Here is a 27,361-nt window from a genome sequence, read left to right on the forward strand (position 1 = left end):
ACAGAAGTTTACAGTGGGACATTGAAAATGTGCCGCTGGGCAGCATGTTTTAAATGTCCTGCTGTAGGCAGCGGGGTCCTCCCTCAGTCGGCAGAAATCTTCTTTTCCTGCACAGGAGTTTCCATAAACTCCTGCTCCCATAGGAGTCACTGGAAATTCCTGCGCAGCTCGCACCAAAGAAGGTGCAGGTATTTAGCGTGAACGCTTCTATACAAAACCATTGGTTCTTATAAAAGCGCTCTTTTTATGTTTCGTGTAAACAAGGCCTAAGCAGCAGTACACCAGCATTTTTTTTATATGTGCAATTTTCCAAATTGAATAGGTTTGTTATTTCAACAAAATTGGCATAGTATAAGTCAGCAGTAAGGGCAAATATAAGAAACGTTGTAATATATTTTATTAGAGAAAAATGCCGCCTTCTCCACGCATGAGGCACATCCATATTCTCCTCCCCTTGCCTCCTGCACTAATCATTCACTGTGAAATCCATATTGAGGCACATCAGCTCACTGAGGGATCAGGTTATATGTTACATAATAGGCTGCCTTTCAATTTTAGGCTGTGTTCACATGTCTAGGCTTTACATTTTGCACGTGCGTCGGGAAAGCTGACGATGTACATGCTAAATGTATTCATTGCCTTCCACTGCTACCAGATGAAAGCTAAGAGTTATTTGGGCTCCATCTGGCCAGAATAGGTTAAAAAAAAAATAGAAAAGAAAAAATAATTAAAATAAAGGCCCATTTAGACAACGATTATCGCTCAAAATTAACTCAAAAGCCATCTTTTGAGCGATAATCGTTGTGTCTGAGCAAGCGGCCATCGTGCACTTTTCGTTCATCGCTAACTTTTAGCAATCTTATAATCAGCGATGAGCCTTATCAAGGCAGCGTGCTGAGTTCTTAGCGGGATACTGCTGATAGTATTGTTTCAGCTGGTATCCTGCTCCAAGAACACAGCAGAAGTATGCAGAAGACAGCGCTTCGGCTGTCTTCTGCATACCCCACTCAGAGCGCTCAGCTGTATACCAGCTGAGCGCTCCGAGAACATAGCAGCTGTATACAGATGACAGCACTGCCAACTACCCGCTACATTTTGGCATAAAATGTCAGGTCTTCACTAATTTTTGCATATTCTACCTTGAAGGGGTTTTCCAGGTAGCGCTCGCTGTCAGTGCCAGGATACGCCGGGGATAGAGTAGAAGCCCCTGCTCGACCAGTGTAGCGGCCGGCATTTGTAATTCCATGCACAGCTCTTATTGAAATCAATAGGACCCCAGCCTGCAGTTACAAGTGCCAGCCACTACACAAGGGCCAGAGCAGCATCTTCCACTTCGACCCTGGCACTAACAGTGGGTGTTGCCTGAAAAACGCCTCTAAACTTGACTTAAAGCACAAGTACCAGTAATAACATGGTACGACGAGCTGTAGATCCATACCGGTTTGCAGTTGCCCTTGTAGTGATTAAGTGCCTCATAAAGATGGAAGTACGGACGAGATCGCTTTCCTTTTCCTATATAAAATACAGCACTGACAAAAGTCCGAAAGCAATCTTGTTGAGAAAGGTCGTGACAACGAGACGGGAGATTCCGAGTGACCCTACGAAGAAAGTTCGGGCATTATTAAAAACTCAGATTATGCAATAGATATTTAAGAAACTGATTCTAGATCCGCCCTCTTACCCACACGCCTCCATATTGCTTATCTTTCTGTATGATTTAAAGAGTTTGCTACATACAAATCTCAGAGAATTTGTAATTAACCACTTGAAAGCGTGTCTTATTTGGCCCTATTTGGGCCTTCAGACCTTTTTAGGACAACTTTTTACCTTTTCATGACATTCAAAAGTCCATAACATTATTTTCCGTTCCCTTTACTACAATGACCCAGATGCTCAGCATTTTGACCACTTTTTATTTCGGGCAATATTGTAAATTCTAGCATTTTTGAGCTTTTAATATTTTTTATATATTTTGAAAATGCTATTAAACTTGTTTTTTTTTAAGCCCGCCTAGGCTCACTCATACTACATACTGTATGGCAGCCCTGGAGGGGTTCCCTAGCGCCCTAGCTGTCATGCTAACCCATGAGCATCTTGCGTGGGGCCTTCACTCTGGCTTTCTGCTTAGACACACATTCAGCTTTGACCATGGCATTTAAATAGTCAATAGCCGCAAACACAGCCAGATTGTAGCTGTCAGGAACAGCCGATAGCCGTCGGGGCATGGAGTGGACTCTCCTCCCAACCCTGATCCATATACCCCTTGCAACTGCATGATGTATATTTAGGTGATGCTGTCGCGAAGCAGTTAAAAAGCACAGCTATACTAGTTTTTCCAGCTACTTACCTTTTGTTATTCAAGATTTATGATCTAAAACTTGATCGAATCACTAATTTGTACTCCATTTGACATAAAAGCCGGTTCAACACTGTAATGCCCTATCTGAAACGGATTTATACATCAGGATTAAAAAAAAAAAAAAAAAAAGAAACACACTAAGACAAAATAATGCATCCAAAATCAAGCTGCTCATTCAATCCATGTGTATTGCTTGATTTCAGTTTGAAAATTCATTGCATTCTTTCTGCAATACAACTCTACTACAGCCCTTTAGGTGATGCAAAAGTCTGGACACACCTGTTTAACTTGTGTAATAATGGGACAGTTGACTTCCAATGTGTAAAAATACTATTTGGAAGAGAGGCTGCATTTTTTGTGGCCATTTTGAGCTCTGACACATTAACTTCAGCTCAGGTTAGTCCAATGGGAAAGGGGCATGTGTTATATCAGTCTTGGCTAGAATGTATGCAAAAATACACTGGAAGTGGCAGTTTTGTCCTATCTTTACTTGTTTAGGAGTTAAGTGAGGGCAAAGTAGGTAAATTGTGTCTGGCATCCAGGGCCTTTTTTCAGTGACAATTCAAAAAACTGTGAAAAGTACCTGTATAGAATCATAGAATGGTAGAGTTGGAAGGGACCTCCAGGGTCATCAGGTCCAACCCCCCGCTCAGTGCAGGATTTACTACCAGACAGATATTTGTCCAGCCTTTGTTTAAGCACTTCCATTGAAGGAGAACTTGCTACCTTCTGTGGTAAGCGGTAAGCGGTTCCACTCATTGATCACCCTCACTGTCAGAAAGTTTTTTCTAATATCTAATTTGTGTCTCCTCCCTTTCAGTTTCATTCGATTGCTTCTAGTCTTTCCTTGTGCAGATGAGAATAGGGCTGATCCCTCTGCACTGTGACAGCCCTTCAGATATTTGTAGACAGCTATTAAGTCTCCTCTAAGCCTTCTTTTTTGCAAATTAAACATTCCCAGATCCTTTAACCGTTCTTCATAGGACATGATTTGCAGACCGCTCACCATCTTGGTAACTCTTCTCTGAACTTGCTCCAGTTTGTCTATGTCTTTTTTAAAGTGCGGTGCTCAGAACTGGACACAGTATTCCAGATGAGGTCTGACTAAGGAAGTGTAGAGGGGGATAATGACCTCACGTAATCTAGACTCTATGCTTCTCTAAATACATCCCAGAATTGTGTTTGCCTTTTTGGCTGCTGTATCACATTGTTGACTCATGTTCAGTCTATGATCTATTAGTGTACCCAAGTCTTTTTGTGCTGCTGCTTAGCCCAATTCCTTCCATTCTGTATGTTTTTTTTCATTTTTCTTGCCTAGATGTAGGACTTTGCATTTCTCTTTTTGGCTACTGCATCACATTGTTGACTTATGTTCAGTCTGTGATCTATTAGTATAGCCAAAGCTTCTTCACATGCACTGCCTAGCCCAATTCCACCCTTTCTGTATGTGCTTTCTTCATTTTTCCTGCCCAGATGTAGGACTTGCATTTTTCCTTGTTAAATACCATTCTGTTAGTTGCTGCCCACTGTGCAAGCTTTTCTAGATCTTTTTGAATACTCTCTCTCTCTCCCCTAGTGTTAGTTATCCCTCCTAGCTTTGTGTCGTCGGCAAATTTGATCAGTTTCCCATCAATTCCCTCTTCTAGATCATTTATAAAAATGTTGAACAACACTGGGCCTAGGACAGAGCCTTGTGGTACCCCACTTGATACATTCTTCCATTTGGATGTGCAGTCATTTATGACTACTCTTTGAGTACGATCACTCAGCCAGTTGTGAATCCACCTAACAGTTGGCTTGGTATGGTATGAGATACTTTGTCAAATGCTTTACCAAAGTCAAGATATACTATATCCACCGCATTTCCCTGATCAACCCAGTTAGTGATACTATCATAGAAGGAAATTAGATTAGTGTGGCATGACTTATTTGTTACAAACCCATGCTGGCTCTGGTTAATTACTCTATTTTCATCCAAGTACTTGCATACATGCTGTTTAATAATGTGTTTAAAGATCTTTCCCGCCATAGAAGTCAGGCTCACAGGCCTGTAGTTTCCTGGATCCACCTTCTTCCCTCCCCCCCCCCCCTTTTTTTTTTTTTTGCCGATGTTACAGGATTCCATATTCCTATCTGTGCTCAAAGAGAAAGTGATTTTTCACAGTACTTTAACAGGATAGCACACCTCCGTACTTTGCTGTGTGCAGATGGCTGGATGTGAAATTCCATGTGCTCTGGATTGGACACAGAGGTCCAGTAGGATGGCCACCAGAGTCAGTGGACGTAACACCTTTGGACTTTTAGCTCTAGGCCATTTAAAATCCCTGGTGTATGTGTAAAAAATATGCAATATGGTTCACTGAAACAGAAAATTGTACAGTGCTGTGAAAATATATCACCTGCAGCTCTTCAGCGTGTTCATGAAAATTGGATTAAATGTTTAACTACATACACCAGCAGCATGAAGGACACATCAAGCACGTCGTGTAAAGTACTTTGTAAAACTATACCCTTGTTTCACTCCTAAACAAGTAAAGATCAGGCAAAGCTCACACTACCAGTTTGTTTCTGAGTAAATTTTAGCCAAGACTGGTATATCACATGACCCCCTTCCCATTTGAAAAACCTGAGCTGAATTTAATATGGAGTTGCCAAAAACATTTCCTCCACTAAAATACAAAAAAATGCAGCCTCCCTCTCAATTAGTGCTTTCCTACATTGGAAGTCAATTTTACCTTTATTACACCTATTAAACAGGTGTGTCCAGACTTTTGCCTCACCCTATACTTTATAGCAGCGAATTTTAGAACTATTGTATCTCCTTCGCAGTTTGATTTCTATGTCCATTTATGGCCATATCTCCATTATTGATGTCCCTGTGCAGTATTATCCTTCTACATCCTTCTCATGTATTCTATAGCCTTATACATAAGATTTTATATATACAGTTCTCAGCTATCTTGAACAGTCCCATGAACTTTGAGTGGAAGGGCTTTCAAGCATGCGTACTACGACTTCCTTCAAATGCCTCCACATTGCAGTCATGCAGTAAGAACAGAGGCTTTTGGGCCACCTGACCTAGTGAGCAGTAGGGGTCTCAGTGGTGAGAAATGTATGATCTATCCTGTTGGATGGGTGATCAACGTCAACAGCTGCAATAAGCAAAATCATAAATCATGAATTCTAAGAGTAGAAAGTAAAGGCTCTTACCTGGGGTCCAATAATATGTAATTAAAACTCTCTTTTAAGACCCCCTCTCTCCACCTTCGTGTTTTATCTGGTTTATCAAATTCTTGTGAAAGCCCCGCCTCATCTTTGCTGCAGTCGGGAATCTTAAAGGTGTTTAGGGCTAAACAGAGTTCTGGGCTGTATTCAAGGAACAAACCTATGGCGTAAAAGTAAAGTCCACGTTACAAAAACAGATGGCAGATTGATGCCAATTCTATGGAGAAAGGTGTGATTGTTTTTATTTATTTAAGTGGTATGGATACATTAAGAATATATATATTATTTTAATTTGTGCAAATAAATGGGTGAATCTTATTGTCTGAAAAATAGTTCACAAGTTAGGCAGCAAAAACTAGGATAAAAATATTTTATACTAATTAAAACTTCCTGATGGGCCAAAGAAGTGGAGGGTTTAGTTTCAAGTGGACTTGGATAGTCGCAGTGGCCCCAATAGTAATTGTACTGCCTTTGCAGTGGACCCTAGAGTAATCATGCCCTCCCCTTTTCAATGGCCTTAGTAGTAATAGTGGCTCTAATAGTAATAGTGGCTTCTAGCAGTCTCAGCAGTAATAGTACCACAGTGGTAATAATGGCCCACGTAGTAATAGTGCCCCCAGTGGTCCCAGTATAAGAGTGGCCCAAATAATAGTAACCTCACTAGTAATAATGCCCTCATTAACTCAAGTAGCAAAGCCACCAGGAAGTACTTTACATTCACTCTATAGCTCCGGTCCAGCAGCCGCTGATTATCAGACACTCTGACTCCTTCCCCTGGCATCTAAGGGCCTACATGTCCTGTAAACAGAGCAGATGCCAAGGTAAAGGGTCAGAGGTCACAGACCCTGATATTCAGTGGTGGCCAGACTGGAGACACAGTATGAAAGTAAAGTATAGCTCCATTTGCACGGGAAAACTGTCAGGCAAACGATGCCCGACACTCGTCCCCGCATGTACTCGCTCCCATGCTGTTGCACAGGAGCAAGTATCACTGGCTCACAGCGGGGTGACTGGAGGAGATTTCACTCCTCGCTCTCCCCCGCCCCTCTCCATTCACTTTAACAGCGGCCGTTCAATACTGAATAGCTGCTGTGTTAAGTGGATGGAGAGGAAATTTCCACAGCAAATTCCGCTCAGTAGCAGTTGCTGGTATTGATAGGAGGGAGGAGCGCAGGCTGAAATCAGCTGTGGATACGCAGCTGACTTCGAGTCAAAATCTGCACCAATGATGTGGATTTTGAGAGGGTTTTGATGCTAAAACCTGCAGCCTTTCCACAGCATTCCGCTATGTGTGAACGTACCCTAAGGCTGCCATCACACGGGCGAAGTGATGCAAGGCTGTTTTGACTTTAAAATACCTCGCATCCGTGGGGAATTCACATGGTAGGGAGCGTGATATGGGGCAGTGATCCATGACCCCATATCACGCTCGCCAGTGTGAAGTTAGCCTATAGTAATAAAATTTGGGGCATAGTTGCAGCAAATTCGGGACTGTTGGCAATTGTGTATAATAAGGAAAACTATTATCGTCTTACCTGCTGGCCCATTTGCTCTTTGTTCCTTTAAACGCCTGTCTAATAATGAGATGCACATTTTCCGGTTTTGGCTAGTTATTTGTACAGAGTCCACCCCAAGCCCTCTCAATCTGCTGGCAATTTCATCATTGGACAACCTGTAGAGTTCCACAGCCACTCGATTGGGTGCATTTATAGAAGAGGCCTTGGCGTTCGTCTTATAGTTTCTCCAGTCGTATATTATGGTATTGGACGACTCTTCTACAGCAGCAGTGCCAGACTGATCAATAGATGGTATACGCTTTTCGATAAACGTGTGTCCTTTTTCATTATCCTTATAGAGATACTCCACAGACTCTGCTTGGCTAACATTTACTGGCCGTCCACCAGGTGATAATGGCACTTCCTGCTCGGCAGATTCACAAACCATTCTTGGATACGATGGTAAGGTACTTTCATCAGCTTTTGGAATACAGGAAAGTCTACTGAAGCTGCATGGTGTAGCTTTACAGCTATTCACAGCTGTGTTGTCTTCTACGAGTGTACTATGAAGAAAAGATCCATTGAGTAACGATGTAGGCCTTGATTTCTCTTCCATGGTAAAGCCAATTTTGTTTCTTTGATCATTAACTCCACTCATCTCAGATTCACTATCTTCTGTTAGCCACTTGGAAATCCCATCCTCCAAACAATGGTTGCCAGCGCTTTGGTTCAACTGTCGGCAAGATTTGTCTTCTGCTTCTGAAGACAGGTCATCTGTAAGAAAGTAGCTGGTACGGGGGGTGCTTTCGGAGCTAGAATTGTTTTCCTTATGATCCTGTGGAACTTCGTTTGACTTAATCTCTGGTAATATCTTCACATTGGCATTATGGAGTTCTTCAAGGGTATTTAACATCTTAATCGGTTCATTTGTCCCACTAGTAGAGTTAGAGCTCCTTCTGGGCAACAACTTGTCAGGTGCAAGATCATCGGTGGAAGATGGCAGGAGCCCATCTGGACTCCTCACTCGCCGGCCTCGTCTAGGCATTTCCAGAGAGTCATCAAAAAGTGAACTGTCCTGACGAGATTTGTAAGAATGGAGTCTGCTTTTAGTACGTGGTGTAAAGAAGCCACTTTTGTCCTCGCTCATGGTGGACGGTGAATACAAATCTTTGGTTCCCAACATTAATTTTTTCAAGTTTTTCTGAAATTCAGAATCTCCTTTCTCAGCAATAGGATGTTCCCGGGTTTCTACAGTCAGCGTATCTTCAGAGCTGCTAGAAGAGGAATTCCCAGCTTTCATTTTTTGGTGAAAAGCCTGTCTCTGCTGTAGCCATTTTGTATCACTGCTTACTGGTACAGTGTCGGCACACACCGCTTCGGAAGTAGGCCTATAGCAGCCTTTGGTAGACAATAATAAGGCCTTCAACTTAATTTTTAACTCTTGGCTGCCATGTTCATTATTAGTGGCTTCAACAGGCAGAGTGGGAGATTCTGAGGTGCACGGTATTTCCGAGGTTCGTAAAGATTTTTTTAGACACTCTGCTGTGAATATTTGGTTTCTTTCATTGCTTATTTGTGTGCAAGTACCTGCTAATCTTTTATTTTCCACTTCTTGCACGTCTATTTTCCATGCATCTACAATTCCTGAGCTCTGTGCATTCATGGTTTTGTAGGAATGTTTATTAGAAAGTATTCTTCCATCATTTGTGTCCCAATTACAAATACCATTTGACATGCCCGTTCCGGCTGTAACCCCCCCTCTAGGTTTTAGGCTTGTGTTACAGTCTCTATTCCTACTTCTAGAATAGGGTTCATGCTTCTCCAAATCTTCAGTCGTGGAAACTTTACCACTTGTAACCATAGGGTGTTCCATTCTCTCATCACTGAAGGTGGACTCTTGGTCTGGAGAAGTTTCATCCAATCCTTCCAGTTTTTGGACAACCTGAAAATCTGTAACTCCTCGATTCAACCCCGATTCTTTATCACATTTTACGTGTTGCAGTAATGCTGAATTTGTTGAGCTGTTTATAGGAGCATTCAGAGTTATTTCCTCATTTTCGCCTTTTCTAGCATTATTTTCCGAGTCATCATCAACCAAAAAGCAAATCTTATTCGACACATCACCATTCATTTTTTGGTCCATGGAAGAGTTATGTAGGGTTATATCAGATTCTGTGTCAGTAGGAAAGTATTCACTACAGTGACCACCTTGCGATGTCGTTGTAACCAGATCTGGTACTTTTGCTTCATTTGGCTTTAATTTTCTTTCATCTCTTAAGATACTAGAGCACATTTCTGGTTCTTTTCTGGATTCGTCTTTTGTATACACCGTTGGTATTTCTATCTGACTTGATATTGCTTCATTAGCCAGGTGGTTTCCTAGAATCACCGTCTTGGGAAAGGAGGTTATGGGTGAGATTTTGGTGCTGCTTAATGGAGAGTTTTCATAGGCCGACTCGAGGAGTAGCGTGATGCAGCTCAATTCTGTGAAACCAAGTAAAGGATTAATAATTCTTGCAACATACTGTAAACAAAATTAGAGGATACCAGTATTATAGTTTTAGGCTAGACACCTAAAATGTCCTGTATACATTCTTCCAAATCTAACTACAAAACCTTTCTTTTTGATATAACGGGTGAGGCAAAAATCTGGAAGCACGTCTTTAATAGGTGAAATACGGAATTAATTGAATTGAAATATACAGAAGTGTTAATTGGTAGAAAGGCTGCACTTTTTTGGCGCAGGAAACATCAATGGCCATTTTGAACTCTGTCATATTGACAGGCAGTAAATGTCTAAGTAGTATAGAAAAGGCCCTTCACAGTTATAGACACTTTAAAATTAATGTTAATTAATTATAGATTAAAATAAGACTTGAGGGTTAACACAATACAAACAATTGGAAGAGTCATCACCCTATATCCCTCAAGAAAGTTATTCCTAAGGGACAATTTCTTCGACTCAGATGCAATTGTTCTGAGGAGCCTACCTTCAAGCAGTTAAGGAAAAGATTCTTAGATAGAGGCTATCCGCCAGTTGTGGTAGATGAGGCATACCGAATTGCATGTTGACAGAATAGATCTGACCTTTTATTCCCAAAGAGTCGTGATACGACTCCTATACCGCATATTATTGGGACCTTTGATGCAGGTGTCAACCAGATACGAGATATTATTGAACATTTTTGGGACATACTTAAACACGATTAGGATCTTAAAAAAATCATCCTAGACGTGCCATCTATCACTTTTAGGAAAGGACGTAACCTCAGGGACCATCTTGTCAAGAGTTACTTGCATCCAATTCCCTCGAATGAAACATGGATCTTAGCTTTCAGACTATGTGGGACTTTTGCGTGTGCCAATTGTGAGGTGTACCATACTGTTGAAAGTAACGTAGGAACTCTCTGTTCTCACTGAGCACCGATGGGAATGTGGTATCCTGCAACATCTGGAGGCACTGCTCATTGTTAAGTGATCAGTCAATGAAAAAAAAAAAGGTCCAGGATGTCTTTGCTCTCAATTAAAGGGCTACTCTAGCAAAAACACATTTTTCAATCCCTGCCCCCTAACCTGATTGCCTGTCACATTCTGGAGGTCTCCTTCGTGTATTGCAGCCACTTTACTGCAGTGCAGTCCCCTGTCTGAGGCTTATCAGGCACCATCTTGAGGCTGATATTTTTTACTTTTGGCTTCACGTCAATTGCATGACACATCAGCATAGCATTAGCTGAGGCTAATTACCATTTCGCCCTGCTGAGGGGACAGTTTAAATATCATTACCTTCTATATTCACCTAAACAAGCTACAAACCATAAGTATACACAGTCAGAAGGATGAGCGGTGATCTCTATAATACCTGTAAAACAAGACCAGGAGCAAGTAAAGGCTTAGGGGCCCGGGTGCAAAAGTTCAGCTCAGCCCCCCCCCCCCTTCCCTCAGCTGTACCCGTACCCTTACCTAAGCCCTGCTGCCTACAGCTGCCAAACGAATTTACATACATGATCTAGCCGCTTGGTGTGAGATTTCCAAACATGACTCATTTCCTGGACTACATGAAAATTGGTTTGTAGCTGCTTAGGCTACTTTCACACAGGCAAGTGCAATATCGGACCGTGAGCCACAGCCTGATAGCACGCCCGCCGGCATGTGATTTCGCAAAGTAGCGATTCTCCGCCGCAGCTGACAATGGGAAAATGTTGCGTCGTATTGCACCGTATGCACCTAGCATGTGGTGTGCTACTGCCACCCGCCCCATTGTAGAGACCTCATATCTCCTACATATAATTATATACATATAACTGGTATAAGTTATACATCTCACTGTATATTTTCCAGCAGGATAATGCTGGGCCACACACACAAGGAGGTCGCAGGAAGCCCCCACAACATTGTAACACTCCTGTAGCTGCCCGATCACCAGATTTATCACTAACATAACATGTATGGGACCATCTGGGACCTCAACTTTCACAGCCTACAAGTTTGTAGAATCTAGAGGCTCAGCGACAGCAAATATGGACCCATATGCCACAGGATACCATATGGAACCTGTATGCCTTCATGCCCGCCCATATCACATTTTGTATTCAAGAGAGGGGTGGTACGACAGGGTACTAGAACCTCCATGCCTGCCCGTATTACATCTTGTATCCAAGCTAAAGGCGGTATAACAGGGTACTAGAACCTCCATGCCTGCCAGTATCACATCTTGTATCCAAGCTAGAGGAAGTACAACAGGGTACTAGAGCCTCCATGCCTGCCAGTATCACATCTTGTATCCAAGCTAGAGGCGGTACAACAGGGTACTAGAACCTCCATGCCTGTCCGTATCACATTGTGTATCCAAGCTAGAGGCGGTACAACAGGGTACTAGAGCCTCCATGCCGGCCTGTATCACATCTTGTATCCAAACTAGAGGCTTTACAACAGGGTACTAGAACCTCCATACCTGCCAGTATCACATCTTGTATCCAAGCTAGAGGAAGTACAACAGGATACTAGAGCCTCCATGCTGGCCTGTATCACATCTTGTATCCAAGCTAGAGGCAGTGCAACAGGGTACTAGAGCCACCATGCCTACCGTATCACATCTTGTATCCAAGCTAGAGGCTTAGCAACCAATCACAGCGCAGCTCTCATTTTACCCCAGCAGTATAAGAAATGGAAGCTGCACTGTGATTGGTTGCTATGGACAACACAAACAGATTTTCTTTTAGACAACTGTTATAGCAGTGTGGTGCCGCGGCCCCCTCCGTATTACACACACAGCTCTGATACATGCACAGGACAAGCCATAATCTGTATATGTATACTACAAAGATACAGCTCTGCTGCAAGGATATAACACACACAGCTCTGCTGCATCCAGCACAGCAGAGTCCTGCAGACACTGATCAACTCCTGGTCATGTGATCCCTGACTCCACCCACACAGGTGATAACACCATCACAGATCCTGGAAGCTGTTGTCCGGTGCTGCAGGTGGGGGGTCCCCTCTTAACCCTTCACTACCTGTGTTAGATAAGACGCCCCGGCAGTGAGGGGACCGATAGCAGTGGCCTTTCCCTTCTCTCCAGGATGATGGGAGTTATCTTCTGTCGGTGTCGGCATCCCCTCCTCCTCTCCTCTTGCAGTAGCCACACACTGCCGACCGGCTGCACCAATCACGCGTCCGGCTGTGCGACCAGCCAGCAATGCACTCAGCGTGTATTATGTATAAATCACTAACCCAGGTCACACTAGCCAACGTATATATACCGGGGGACAGCTACATATTGAATGACTACATGTATTTATTTTAAAACACCGGAGTGGCCCTTTAACTCCTAAACAAGTAAAGATGGGGAAACGCTGACACTTTCAGCGTGTTTCTGAGTAAATTCTAGCCAAGACCGATAAATCACATGACTCCCTTACCATTTGTAAAAGCTCTGCGAAATTCAAAATGGCCGCCAAAATAGGTCTCCTCAACCAAAAAAAAAAACGCAGCCTCCCTCCCAATTAAGGGAGCATTCACATGGGCGTATTGCGGTCGTGTAAATACAGGTTTTTTTGTAAATACAGCAAAGAATATGAGGCGAGAGGACAGGTCAGTCGGTGTGCAGAGAAAGCTCTCAAAGTTAAGGAGTCTAGGGAGGGTTAAAGTATTTGTCCAGTTGTAAATTAGTGATGTCCAGCACTCTATTTGATCAGTTCACTGAGCTAATGTCTGCAGGAAGCAGATAGCTCCGTTCATGCTGCAGTGGCCAGGTCTGGTATTAAAGGTCAAGCTCCCATTCACTTCAATACTAAGCTCTTTTACAATACCTGCCTGGCCAATACAAGCCTGGCCACTGCAGTAGTAATGGAACTGTCTACTAAAGCTCAGTGCACAAGCACACCAGCCAGGCAAGCAGCTGATCAGATGGGGCCTTTGGCGTTGGACCCACGCCAATCTACTACTGATGGCCTATTCTGTGGCTAGTATACAACTAGACAATCACTTTAACCCTTCATTGACATTATTATAACATAAAGGTTATCGGCTAGCTGTCCATCAGAATAAAGTTACCCCGGATTTCATCTGCATATCCATCAGAGATTCTTTCTTCGTATTCCTGTAGAGTGACAACACACTTCTTGTTGTTCTCTATTAAAGCCAAGTCCAATGCCGTATTTCCATCCTGTTACATAGAAACATAAAATGAAAAGTCTATGAAACAGAAATTAATGCGAGAAAGATAACCGTTTTATGACAAAAGCAAGTAACCTGATCCTGAATAGAAGGGTCGCCACCTTTACGAAGTAAGAAGACAAGAGCCTTACAGCATCCCCAAGAGGCCGCCACATGCAGCGGGGTCAGATCATCCGCAGATCTTAAGAAGAAACAAAAAGCAAATAAGAAAAAAGTCAGTAAAACTTTCCAGTACTAGAAAAAAAACCATCCGATTTCATCCCATGATGCTGTAATGAAATAACAGAATAGCAAGTTATCCCCCATCCACAAGCTAGCCATAGTATAGGGCATAACTTGCCGATTGGTGGGAGTCTCACCACTGAGACCCCTGCTGATTTCAGCAACGGGGTCCTGTATCCTCCGGTTATAGCGCTCCCCGCAGTGAGGAGGAGACTGAATAGAGCAGTGTTGCACTGGGTCCAAGGTAAGTCTGATGATGCGCATTCATATGCAGCATGCTGCGGTTGTTTTCCCGAGCGTACGGGCCGTATGCCGGGGAAAAATGACAACCGCAGGTATTTAACTACCTGCGGGAGCCCAATGATTCCCTATGGGCACGGATCGCATGCACAGGAGACCCGCACAGTTTTTTAAATTCTACTTATGCCACGGACATGAGACCTAACAAATCCTCACCACAATGCTGACCTCACAGGGGGTATAAGAGCAGTGTGGCAAATCAGGACGTTTGTGATTGGCTGCAGTAGATATTCCTATGAGTGCCGCTGCCTTATAAAGGGTTCAGTGCCGGACAGAACCCCAGATGAACAGTAATGAGCAGCAGAGCTTGGAATCACCATAGTGGAGTATCTCCACAAGCTCACAGCGTTTTAATTACTAGCGGATAACAACCTCCAGGCCAAAGACCCACATCCCCCAGGACCCGCTCATAGGAAGAACCTGCCCCAACCACACCAGAAACAGTAACACCATAATATGGGGGGGGGGGGGGGGGAAGCTAAAAAAGGGGCACAGGGAAAACCCTTACACTGGCAGCGACTGGATGTCCCCTATTCTTCAACATTTCATATTGCCATTGACCGGAGAATCTGGACAACCTGAGCAAGACATCGTAACTTGTTGTGCCCCAGGCACACCATCACTACTGCTCTTCGCCTGCTTACCCCAGTGCTGCCCATGTGTGCCCTGTATGGGTTTTTTTTTTTTTAAACTTTCAAATATTGTGATTGTTTCGAGATTATGACAGCAGAGTTCAGAACACAATCTGAAGGATTAAAGCATTTGTCCAGTTGTAAACTACTGATAGCCCATCCTCAAGACAGGCCAGTACCAGTAGATTAGTGTAGTTGGTTACCCAGGAACCCCGTCATTTAGCTAGCAGACGATGCTGTAAGGGGTTAATTTTGTTGCTAAGCTATCAAAATAAGAATAAATAGTTGAAAAACAAAGTATGCTTTGGTTAGTGGAGACAGGAACCAGCTGGTTGAGAACTGATTTCTCTGAGCTTCTCAAGGCCTTGCTTATCTCCTGTAACTGGACGCAGCGGACCACGGACATCTGTGCTAGACTAACAGGATGTTCTGTCTCTAAATAATAGTTCATTAAGAAAGAATGTGTTTATGCAATAATATGCTGACTGTAAGATAACCGCCTCCTGCATGCGCGATGGTCTATGGTCTATATAATCTGATGTGTTTGCTTCAATAAAGCAGAATTTATTCTGATTACACTACACTGCGTGTGGTGTCATTTCATGTCTTCTCCGAGTACTCTCTGATCAATATATATTGATTCGGACCCGGGCAACATCAGCAGTGGTCTCCCTTGAAAGACCCCTTACAGTTTACTTGGCGCCCAACATGGGGCGGAGTTTATTCTTTACCTGCAGCTGATACCTGACGACACCAACTGCCAACGCCAAGAGACCAGGATCACGGGACCCCAGACTCCAAAAATCACCGGTGAAAGGTAGGCCCTTGACTTGCCACTTTGATTCTGGGCTCCCCTGATTTTGGGCTCATTGTTGACAGAAGGTTAGTCGCTGCATGTATTTATAAGACTACTCCGCCATGTTTTAACGTATGATGTTCATAAAACTGTAATAGACGGAAGAACTCATACCCTGTTGTTTTATGCCATGTTGCCTGAGGAAATTCTTGAAGTTTCTGTACTGATTGTTTGTATCACGTTGGCAATTATCTGTTTTTGTTGGCTTTGCTATAAGATCACCAAAAGTTCCCTGAGAGGCGAAGTGTGGTCTCCCCTTAACCCTCCGAAGTAATCTATGTGATTGCTGGAAGACGCTGTAAAACTATTCCAGGACAAGGAAGACTGTGTGTCCCCCTAAAAAGTACTGTGTGATATAGTGTCCTGAATACTTAGTGAAGAATAGTGAGCATATTAAGATGGGGGCAGAACAGTCTAAAACCTATCTTACCCCTATCGAAATAATAAGAGAGAGGGAGGGGGAGGATATCAGTAAACAAGCCTATAAGATATACAAGCGGATAGGACTTAGAAAGACGGGAACCTTTAACTATGAGTTCTGGCAATAGTACGGGAGAAAGCACATGAAAGATATCAGAGACGCCGGCTTAGAAAAAAAAAGAACAGGCAATATGGAAAACAGCTAGAGAAATAGCAAAGGACAGAGAAAGCAAGTTAGCCATGGGGAGAGAATGTAGTAAGTTGTTGAGAAAAGCAGGTGTTTAGAATTTTGGGAATCTTAGACCAACAAGTTTGGGAAAGATTCAGAGATAGTCAAAAGGTTGGATAAAAGTATGTTAGACAAATGGATTGAGGCAAGTGTAGATACGGCAGTTATCAGAGAAAGGGAATCCTTTTATAGTCTGTGTTCCTTTGGGACATAAAGCAAGTTCATGCAGAATCTGTGGACAATTATGTGACAAATAACCATTATTGTTTGTCTTGTATGTCTTGATGTTATGTAATCTAATCTTTGTTGTACGTTTTAGTCTCTGTCATACAAGTGTAAGAAAGTGTAAGAAAGTTAAACCCCACTCACGTCGGTGGGGGCTTTTAAGAATACAAGGGTTAAAAATGCTGCGCTGTCAGAAGCGCTTAGCATGTTGTCTTTTCTATGTGTTTAACTATCCCCTGCCGTCTGTGTTTGATAGTCTGTGCAGAGAAATATACCTCTTATAATTACTAATGATTAATGTTGTGTAAAGTCTGAATGTTCTGGCCGCTTTCTATAATCTGTTTCATAGAGAGATAAAATTCAAGGTTATAGAAGAAAGACATTGATGAAATAAGAAACTTGTAATGAATTACGTGAATTATACGGTCTTAAAAATAGAAAACATATAGGGATTTTAAGGTATATTTTTGCTTTTTGGGTAAATATCAGTTCTGTAATTGGTTGGACATCTGAATCACTGCTAAATGCTGTTAGTACTGTACTGTCTCTGAGAGAATGTTCTGCAGGGGCTTGTTGTAATTCATGTCTTTGATATTTGTACTGATATCTTACAAGCCTTATCTGCATCCATCAAATTTTCACCGGATGGATCGGTACGGGTTGAGACCTCAGGTGACAGTTCAGAAGAGTTTTGTAAACTAACTGCTCTCTTGGTGGATCCGGCTCATGTATTTGTCTTGACAGCTACTGCAGAAACTCAGCTTTCCGCAGGTCCTGACAAATAGTAAGCCACCTCCAAGACAAACTCCAATTCTGCAAAACAAAGGTTGTTCTCCTGGGTCATCGCTTAGCCCAAGGAACTGGACATCTGACATAGGGACAAAAGGCTGCTGTCCAAAAGCCATACCTGTACTTACACCTGCTGCCAAACTCCGCACCTTTCTGGGCCTTGTTTCATACTGCCGCCCATGGATCCACTCTGTTTCCTCTCTTATGCAACTACTCTATGACTGTCTCTCAATCATTCTTTTCTCTCTCACCCCTGAAGCTCAATTCTCAGCTCTCCACCCTTTTAGACTTTACCATTTACTCTTTTCTGTACTGAATTTTCTGGCCATATGACGACAGTATTGACACAAAAGCACGGGGGACAACCACGGCCACTTGGATACTACTCCATGAGGCTGGATCCAGTGGCTCGAGGAGCTCCCTCATGTGTGTGTGCGGTGGCAGCAGTACAGGCAATGGTTGACAAATTTTCGGAGTTGGTATTGGACTACCCCCCCCCCCTAGTGGTCCTCACCCCTCATGACATACAGAGCATATACACGCAAGTGCAATGTGCTCTTGTCATTCTTTTCAATGTTGCTACTACTTTGAACCCGGCTACTTTTCTTCCAATTAAGTATCCTAGTTCAAAGGGGGAGGGGGGGGGGGAGGAGAAGACATAGGTGATCTAGGTATTGCAGGTCAGCTATTTTTAAAAAAAATGTTTTTTATTTATTTATTTATTTTTTTGCAACAAGGTTCTGACCAATTCAGCTGGCAGAAACTGAACCACTTGAGGTAATGTTTAAAGGGTCGCGATTCCTCACGCGCTTCCTTGTGCTAGAAGGTCCTGAAAGCATATTGGGAACCGATGTGATGGGACCCTTGGGATGTTGTATCAAACTTCACCCGTCCGGTGAGGCTCGTATACACCCCTGGTCTGAAAGTCACCCGGCCTTCTGTCGGATGGCAGCAGACCAAGCGACACCTCTCCCTGTCCTCACTCTTACGCACGCAGAGGAACAGGTTTTTAGTGTTGTTCCGCCGAGCCTTTGGGCTACCAAACAGACGGACCTCGGCAGACTGTCAGTCCCACCGGTAATGGTTTACCTAAAGGAAGGGGAAAAAAAGCTCCCTTGGTCCGTCCGTACCCCCTGGCACATGTCCAGGAAGATGCAATTGCAGACACTGTCTCTTTTTTTTGTGTCAACTTAAAGCCCTCAAGGAATGTGTCTCCCCAGCCAATACCCCTTTGTTCCCCGTTAAGAGAAAGAGTATAAAGGGCCAGCCAGACTGTCAGTATTTGTTTGCATTTATTTTCAGAGGAAAGCAGTACTGTTGGACAGTGCTGCCATAAGGGGCACAGAATAGCCCAAAACCAGTTCACCAGATGCATGAAGCTGGTATTAGACGCCTGGCCAATTCCCGAGGGCACCGCCCTCTTGTAATATGTTGATGATTTACTTTTTATGTACTCCTGACCCAAATAATTACCTCAATGCATCACTAAGCCTTTTGTGTTTCCTCCATCAGAGTAGAATGGCTGCAAAGCCAGCAAAGACAAAATTGCAGTTTTGCAAATCTCATGTTGTGTTTCTTGGTCACTGCCTAGGTCCTGGTACAAAACACCTCACGCCAGAACGTACCAAGGTGGTGGAGGACATGCCACTCCCTACCTCCCATGCTCAGTTGTGGACATTTCTGGGGTTAGTTTCATATTGTCGGCCGTGGATTCGCTCTGCCTCCATGACCATGCAGCCTCTGTACGACTGCCTGGGTTCTAAGCCATTTGCTTTGACCCCGGAAGCCGAGTCAGCTTTCCATCAGCTGAAAATACAGATTACCAGTGCTCCGGCACTGGGCCTGCCAGACTATGACAAACCCTTTCAAATGTTCGTGACTGAGATGGCGGGACATGCTACTGCCCTCCTCACACAAGAGCATGGAGACAAAAAGCGCCCTGTAGCATACTACAGTGCACATCTTGACGCAGTAGCCAGGGGTTCACCCTCCTGTGTAAGAGCAGTTCTGGCAGTACAAACACTACTTGAGAAAGCCTCTGAGGTGGTCCTAGACTACCCTCTGGTGGTTCTGACACCCCATGATGTACATGGAATCCTGACCCAGGTAAGCCGTAGACATCTGTCTCTTGCTAGACAGATTAAAATGGAACTTGCGGTACACTCTTCATCCAATATCTCATTTCAACGTTGCACCACTTTGAATCCGGCCACCTTATTACCATTAGGTGACACTGATTCAAATGGGGGAGTAAGTACAGAGGACCAGCTTTTTGCAAATTCCCTGACTGATGAGGAGGAGGCCTTTGACACAGAACACCAGCATGATTGTGCAGCGCTCGTGGAGCAGGAGACAGCTGGGTTCGCACATGTCAATGACAAACCCCTCCTAAACCCCCACCTTGAAAGGTTTGTGGATGGATCTAGATACCTGAATGAGAAAGGCGGTTTCGTGACAGGTTTTGCTGTAGTAACTCTGTATGAGGTACTGGTAAGTCAACCACTGCCCCCACGTGTCAGCACAAGAAGCGGAACTGTGCGCTTTGACTGAAGCCTGTAAGCTAGCCGAGGGCGTAACTGCCAACATCTACACTGACTCCAGGTACGCGTTTGGTGTGGCACACGACTATGGGTCTATCTGGCGCGCGCGGAGCTTCCTCACAGCTCAAGGCAAGCCGATCAAGAATGGAAAAGCTGTAAGTTCGCTAATGGAAGCTATCATGTTACCAGAACAGGTAGCTATAGTAAAAGTTAAAGCACACACCCAGGGTCAGTCCATGGAGAGCAAGGGCAACGAGAAGGCCGATAGAGCAGCCAAGGCTGCAGCCCTGCTGGACAGAAAGGACCGAGTGTGCAGGGTTAGTACCCGGCAAAGATCCTGCCCGCCTGAGGAGGACACCGGGGTACCTGACGGCATTTCTTCTTTAGCCACTTCTACCGAGGTGGTACTGAAGCCCACCAGAAGGGAAGAGGAGAGATGGGCCATGGCAGGAGGGAGGAAAGTGAAGGATGTGTGGATGATGAGAGAGAGAGCGTGTTTACCGGCTGCTGCCTATCCTAGTTTGGCGTCACTAGCCCATGGAAAGGTCCACGCCTCTCGCAATGCCATGGTAGCTCTTGTGGGCAAGGTTTGGTACGCTCCAGAGTTTGACAGGATGGCAAAGGCATATGAAGTGTGTGCACTACACAACCCAGGGCAGGTTGTCAAAACTCCTAAGAAATGTACACCTTGGCCCTTGTACCCCTTTCAGAGACTACAGATAGACTACATCCAACTGCCCAGGTCAGGAAGGTATGAGTACGTGCTCGTCTGCGTGGACCTCTTCTCTGGATGGCCTGAGGCTTACGAAATGGGGGAGTGCCACCGCTCAAGCCACCGCCAAGAAACTGGTGATGGAATTGGTGTGTAGATTTGGGGTGCCAGAAACAATTGAAAGTGACAGAGGAACTCACTTCACTGGTGAAATAATGCAGCAAGTAATGGCTGCTTTGGGGGTAGAGCAAGCTTTCCACGCCCCCTACCATCCACAAAGTTCAGGGAAAGTTGAGAGACTAAATGGTACCCTGAAATTGAAGTTACAAAAAGCCATGGCCGAGACAGGGAAGCCATGGCCAGAGTGTCTCCCGATGGCCCTTTACTTTGTACGTACCACTCCCAATCGAAAGACAGGACTTTCTCCATATGAAGTACTGTTTGGCTCAGTGCCAAGATTAGGCCTGTACCATCCACAGGCTCTTCAGCAAGGATGTGATAAAGTTACTGAATATGTACAAGAACTGTGCCGTAAGCTGAAAATAACACACGATCTAGTGTTTTCTTTAATTCCAGACCCTGATAACCTAGAAGGAACACACTCCTTGCAGCCTGGAGATTGGGTGGTCGTAAAAAGACACGTGAGAAAGGCTTTGGAACTTCGCTTTGACGGACCATATCAAGTGCTGCTCACCACTCCCACTTCAGTTAAACTCGAAGGAAAAGCCACTTGGATTCACGCCTCCCACTGCAAGAAAGTGCCTGAGCCTGTCACAGAATGAAAGGGAGGGTTGCGGTCAGGAGACCAGGGTGGGATGCGGCACTTATGCCAGGGTGGGCAATACTGGGTACTTTGACCCTGATATCTGCAGTTTGTCCTATTGGACTGTCCTTTTATCGGGATGCACCCCCACCAACGATCCATATTGAAAGAAGATGGACTGGATGGGCAGAAGGACACCCCAATATGTGGGAATACCTCGCAAAAGACGTATTAAATATTTCTTACATGTGTATGCCCAACCTTCGGAGTGGGGAAGATATTTTGCGGACTTGTCTACTGTCTGTCCCCACTCCTGTAAGAACACTTCGCGATATATATTCAATAGTGCATAATGATAGCTATGTGGGAGATGGTAATGTTGTTCAAGAAAATACCTTCCTTAATGTATATGAATATTGTCCCCATTGCGATGCCATCGAACACACACTTTGGTCAAATATGACTCGGTTTCAGGTAAGGAATGTTGCTCCGGCTGAGGTGTGTTATAACTTCACATGTGATAAAAGGTATATTGGAGGTTGTGCGCCAGGGTATACAGTAACTAATGATTCCCAGATACTTTGTAACCGTACAAAGGAGTAATGCAGGAGAGTACAGACCCCTATGCTCTGCAACTACACGGTCCGAAGTCCCAGTCATTTTATGGTTCAAAAGTATTTTATTATTATTATTATTAGCTGCATCAGGAAGTACGGTACAGGCATAGAAATGAACATTTTGCAGTCATAGTCATCATCTTATCTTTCAGCACATTCTACAGCTGACCGGCCCCGTGCAGGTTTTTAAACGAACAAAACATAACATAGCAAATCGTAAATCATAAATCACCTTCCCCTGAAGCTTGATCATCAAACATCCCGTTGTTTGGGTGATTTATGGATGAACTTGAAAGTATCTGGACTTTTAGAAGGTGAAAGAGTCCAGAAGCGAAGAAGAAGTAGAGGAAAGAAAACAAGAGTGGGTGAAGGGGAAGGGTAAATGGTAAGGTTAGGGAAGTCTGTCCGGTCTGAGCACACCCCGCGGTCCAGTTCCTCCGTTAGGTGGGGCAAGTTGGCCTTATTGGTAGGAGAGTCCATGCCGGCTAAGTAGCGGTAGTGCCGTCACGTAGCCATGCCTCCAAACCGGGTGAGACCCGAAACTGCAACCACACCGCCCAGGTATTATAGAATTTAGAATAACGTAACTCGTCTTTAGCGCACAGTTCCTCCATTTGTTTTAAGTTGTCCATAGCTTCCAACCACATTACTCGTGTTGGAGGCGTTGTGGATTTCCATTTTCTAGGGATGATCTGCCTAACTGCTAATATGAAAAAACGCAATAGGGAGCTTTTTGTGCCGGACAGTGACCCCGGGAACATAGAGAGCAACGCCAGCTCGGGAGTAAACCTGGTCGAGCCTCTACAAGTAGCCAAGTATAAAGCCTCCACCTCGCGCCATAGTGGTTGAATGTGTGTGCAAGACCACCATATGTGGACAAAGGTCCCTGGTTCGCGGAGACACCTCCAGCAAAGATCCGAGTGTTGGGGGTATATTTTGGCCAATCCCGCCGGGGTCCTGTACCATCGGGTCAGGATCTTATAGTTCAGTTCCTGTAGTCTGCTAGAGATGTTCGATTTATGGGTCAGGGCGTAGGCCTTCTCCCAGTCTTGCACTGATAAATCTGTCCCCAGTTCTTTTTCCCATGTCATTTCTAGCTTCCTATTCCCACCTGACGTGTCCTTCTCTAGTAGTAGTTTATAAATAGAGGAAATGGTTATTGGGGGGTCTGGATTTGACAGACAGATCTTCTCAAAGGTTGTAATTGTCTTCCCTAGTTGTTGTAAGCTACCCAACGACCTCACATAGTGACATAACCGTAGATATTGGTACCATGCTCCGGCCCGGGCGCCCCTCCCGTCTAGGATCTCCTGAAGGGTCTTTAGTCTCGTGCCTGCCATAATGTCTCGAATTCTGGGGACCGAGTCTGCCGTTCCCGTCCCAGTCATTTTAGACATGTCAAGCTGCCGTTAGGATGGGTCCTGTCCTGCGGCAACTTGACTTATACATACATCCCTGGTAATATTTCAGGTGGATCGTGTGCATTGTCCAGGCTAAGTATACTAATGTACCAAAAACCTAACAGCCCGGGATCCATGAATAGATGAAGACGGGAGGTGAAGGGGCTAGATAGCAAGTGTGAAGGACCACCCACTTTACTGAGTTTTTCGAACACACGGCACTTGCTGTCAGTATTGTGGGTGTTCCCGGGCTGGCCCAATATAACGCAAGAGTAATTAATGGCCTAGCATGTGATATGGTAAAAGGTCTGAATGCCACATCTCAGGCTTTGGATCTTCTTCTATTAGATATACAGGGAGTTAGAAAAGCAGCCCTACAGAACAGGGCTACCATAGATTACTTGCTACTTGCGCTAAACCACGGATGTGAGGAATTTGAGGGGATGTGTTGTTTTAACCTCTCTGAGCACTCAGAATCCATACACCAAAGAATCAATAACTTAGGGAAAATAGCTGCCGGCATAAAACAAGATAAAGATCAGGGGTGGTTTAGTTTCCTAAATCCGGCCAATTGGTTCTCAGGGTTAGGAGGTTGGTTTATGGGGATCCTACAAAGTATATTACAAGTTGTGATGATTTTATTATGCATGTATATAGCTATAAAAATTGTAATCTCATGTGTCACCAAATGTACTGAAAAAGCTTTCTCTGCGCCAATATGAAGTACGTGTTTATGGACTAGGAGTTGTGCTTACCTTGACTCCATGTCCAAATGGGGGATTATGTAAGGGGTTAATTTTGTTGCTAAGCTATCAAAATAAGAATAAATAGTTGAAAAACAAAGTATGCTTTGGTTACTGGAGACAGGAACCAGCTGGTTGAGAACTGATTTCTCTGAGCTTCTCAAGGTCTTGCTTATCTCCTGTAACTGGACGCAGCGGACCACGGACATCTGTGCTAGACTAACAGGATGTTCTGTCTCTAAATAATAGTTCATTAAGAAAGAATGTGTTTATGCAATAATATGCTGACTGTAAGATAACCGCCTCTTGCATGGGCGATGGTCTATGGTCTATATAATCTGATGTGTTTGCTTCAATAAAGCAGAATTCATTCTGATTACACTACACTGCGTGTGGTGTCATTTCAGGTCTTCTCCGAGTACTCGCTGATCAATATATATTGATTCGGACCGGGGCAACATCAGCAGTGGTCTCCCTTGAAAGACCCCCTACAATGCTCTTGTGCACCGAGATGATTTCTGCAGGAAGCAGACAGCGCTGTTTCCACTCCAGTGGCGAGGCTTGGTATTACAGGCAAAGTTCTTATTGCTGTGGCAATGGAGCTTCCTGAAGAAATCAGCTCAGTGCATTGGTGCAGAGAACAGTTTATCAGCGGTATTCTCAAGTGACTGACCAGTGCCCATTTACACTTGTTGCCTAACCTGAAGATAGGCTATCAATAGTTTACAACTGGCCACCCCCTTAATTTCTATATGTGTTATTCAACAGATCTGCTATGCTTTCAAATATCAACATATGCAAAAAATAACAACAAGAAGTGATGTATCTTTCCCCAGGCATACCTAACATTGGGATTTCCACCGTGTTCCAAAATCATTGTCAAACATCTCAGAGCACACTCGCTCTCCTTTCCTGAAGCCAGATGAATGGCGGCAATACCGCTGGGAAGAACAAAATTCGGGTCTGCTCCATGTCTCAAGAGGTTTTCAACCTCCCTGTGAAAAAACAAAATTGTAACAACAAGTCTGTGTTTAGCAGCTTATTTATCAGGGCTCCAGAGAGCGACTAAAATGGTCACCAATGTGCCTGGCAATTGGCAAGTTGCAACAAGATTTCTCAATATTGTCCCCACTTGTGGCTGGCTAGCCTTGCCGCTGCATTGTGCATGTGGCTGAATGCAAGAGGTTTCTTCTGTATGTAGCAGAAAGGCTCATCTTTACTATGGAGAGGTTTCTGGAGATTTATCTTTACTATGGAGTTTTTGATTGTAATTATAATGTGAGGGAGTAATGGAAACTGGACATAATTACACTGCAGTAAGGGGGAGACCGAATATAATTATACAGCGGAGGGGTTGAGACTGAAGGAAAATGAGAAGTCAGGTGAAATGCAGAGTGATAGAGTAAACTCTCCATTAAAGTGAAGATGTCAGCCAGAGCATGCTGTTAAAGGCAGCATGATGTAGAGCAGGAAGAGATGTGCCGATTGATAGTTTTGTGTTAAAATATTCAGGATAACTTGTATTTAATTTGTTAAAATCTCTGTTCATTCTGGGCTTAGAGGTCCAGGGGGCGGTCCTATCAGTGAGTAAGTTATCTGCACATTACTGTGTATACAGAAATATCTGTCAATCAGGGTTAGGACCCTCTATTGGACTGTTAACTCAGAACGAGCAGAGGTTTTAATGAATTAAATACAAATTATACTGAATCTTTTCCCACAAAACTATCCATTCGCCTAATTCTTCCTGCTCTACAACATGCTGCCTGCAGTTTCAACAGCATTTTCAAGCAGATAGGTTCCACTTCCACTATTTAGTTATGCTCGGCAGAACAGTAGCCAGACCAGCCAGTGCATTCACCTAGCTTAACCCTTTCCAAAACACTGTCCGAAATCTCCAAACATTTTGATTGAAGGCTGTACAGCTCCGATGTTGGAAGACGTCCGGCAGGGTATTCTTACTGTATATTACTGGCCGCCCTGTTGTCGGGAGGACCTCTCAGCATGTCCCATACCGCAGTACTGGCTCTAAGCAGCCGATGGATTGCAAAGGGTTAAGTTTTGTTCTGGACGCCGCCTGCTGTAAACTCACACAGGACCCTGGGCTTCTCCCCTCAGCATCTGCATTCATATACAGTATGTACTGTACACAGCGTATGATGGCGGGTGGGGGAGGAGTCCAGGGCCCTGTGTGAATTTACAGTGGGCAGTGTCTAGAATACAAGCACTAGTGGGAGGGGTCCCGGGCCTTTGTTGCTCTGGCTGATACCCGACTCACGGCTGCTCAATGAAGGTAATTATTTTTTAATGGCTTCTAATAGGGCCAGTGACAATAAAAACCAGCACCCGCTTTCTGGACAGATCACCAGCTGGGTGGCAACCCTACCCCTGTCCTGTGGGAAGAGATTAAGTATTAACCTTATTATTAAAATAAAAAAAAAAAAAGCCACGGCATTGATTGGCCAAATCATAAATCCAGCCTCCACAATGCGCTGGCTGTTGATTGATTCATTCAGCGCTGCATCGATTGGCTGAGCAGCGTTGGATGAACCAATCAGAGCCGTCACTTCCTGGAGGCGGGATTTATGAAACCAGGAAGTGATCTTCTGTGGGCGAACAAGGACTGCGAGGTGCCTGGTGTAGCCCGTATCGCAGCAATATGGAGCATGGCGTGTTTTTTTCGCAAGATAGCGTAAAAAAAACAGCTAATGTGAAGGAACCCATTGGAAAGAATGGGCTTCACATACATGCGTCTTCTTGTGCTATTGCATTGCAGCAAAGTTGCGCAATTTTGCCGCCCGTGAGAAAGCGACCTAAAGGTGACATATTTATACCACACTGCGAACGCCCAAACACTAAATGATAAAAAGCACTGGTGAAAAAGCTTTTATGTACATTAACCACAGCAAAAAAAAAAGCCCGCCGTGTCATTTTACGTGGACGGTGATTACGCCCGGATGCAGAAAGACCGTCTCTCCACTTGTTCTGAAAAATGCAGGCAGAGGGGGCAGCGCCAGCACAGGGAGCGGATGGATTCTGAGCTCTGTGCAGCAACTCACGGGTGGTGGCCCAGCTGTGACCCTCTACCCGGGGACCCTAGCCACCCACCAAAAAAACACAACAAGGTCCCGTAGATTTCTCCTGCCTTCATGTGACGA

The 27,361-nt window shown here is 44.3% G+C and overlaps 2 protein-coding genes and 1 long non-coding RNA gene across 4 annotated transcripts in view; 2 read left to right on the forward strand and 1 right to left on the reverse strand.

The window, feature by feature from the left end:
- The window catches only part of LOC136627354 (uncharacterized), a 40,432-nt gene extending 15,253 nt beyond the window's left edge, over nucleotides 1–25,179 (forward strand). The window contains exon 3 of one of the 2 annotated variants that reach the window (XR_010792782.1): nucleotides 25,040–25,179. This is a non-coding gene — a long non-coding RNA (uncharacterized lncRNA). Of the gene's footprint in view, nucleotides 1–21,238; nucleotides 22,094–25,039 lie in introns of those variants that run through there. The other variant, XR_010792783.1, reaches the window with a different exon arrangement.
- The window catches only part of LOC136627344 (zinc finger protein 345-like), a 501,744-nt gene that overhangs the window by 196,751 nt on the left and 277,632 nt on the right, over nucleotides 1–27,361 (forward strand). The gene's annotated exons all lie outside the window — the stretch shown is intronic.
- The window catches only part of ANKLE1 (ankyrin repeat and LEM domain containing 1), a 37,285-nt gene that overhangs the window by 8,353 nt on the left and 1,571 nt on the right, over nucleotides 1–27,361 (reverse strand). The window contains exons 2-7 of the mRNA XM_066602363.1: nucleotides 25,046–25,198; nucleotides 13,831–13,936; nucleotides 13,633–13,744; nucleotides 7,120–9,564; nucleotides 5,570–5,744; nucleotides 1,439–1,598 (exon numbers count right to left, since the gene is read on the reverse strand). Of these exons, the coding sequence (XP_066458460.1) occupies nucleotides 1,439–1,598; nucleotides 5,570–5,744; nucleotides 7,120–9,564; nucleotides 13,633–13,744; nucleotides 13,831–13,936; nucleotides 25,046–25,198 (3,151 nt within the window). The remainder of the gene's footprint in view (nucleotides 1–1,438; nucleotides 1,599–5,569; nucleotides 5,745–7,119; nucleotides 9,565–13,632; nucleotides 13,745–13,830; nucleotides 13,937–25,045; nucleotides 25,199–27,361) is intronic.

Source organism: Eleutherodactylus coqui, chromosome 5, assembly GCF_035609145.1.
Source record: "Eleutherodactylus coqui strain aEleCoq1 chromosome 5, aEleCoq1.hap1, whole genome shotgun sequence".
Taxonomy (NCBI): domain Eukaryota; kingdom Metazoa; phylum Chordata; class Amphibia; order Anura; family Eleutherodactylidae; genus Eleutherodactylus; species Eleutherodactylus coqui.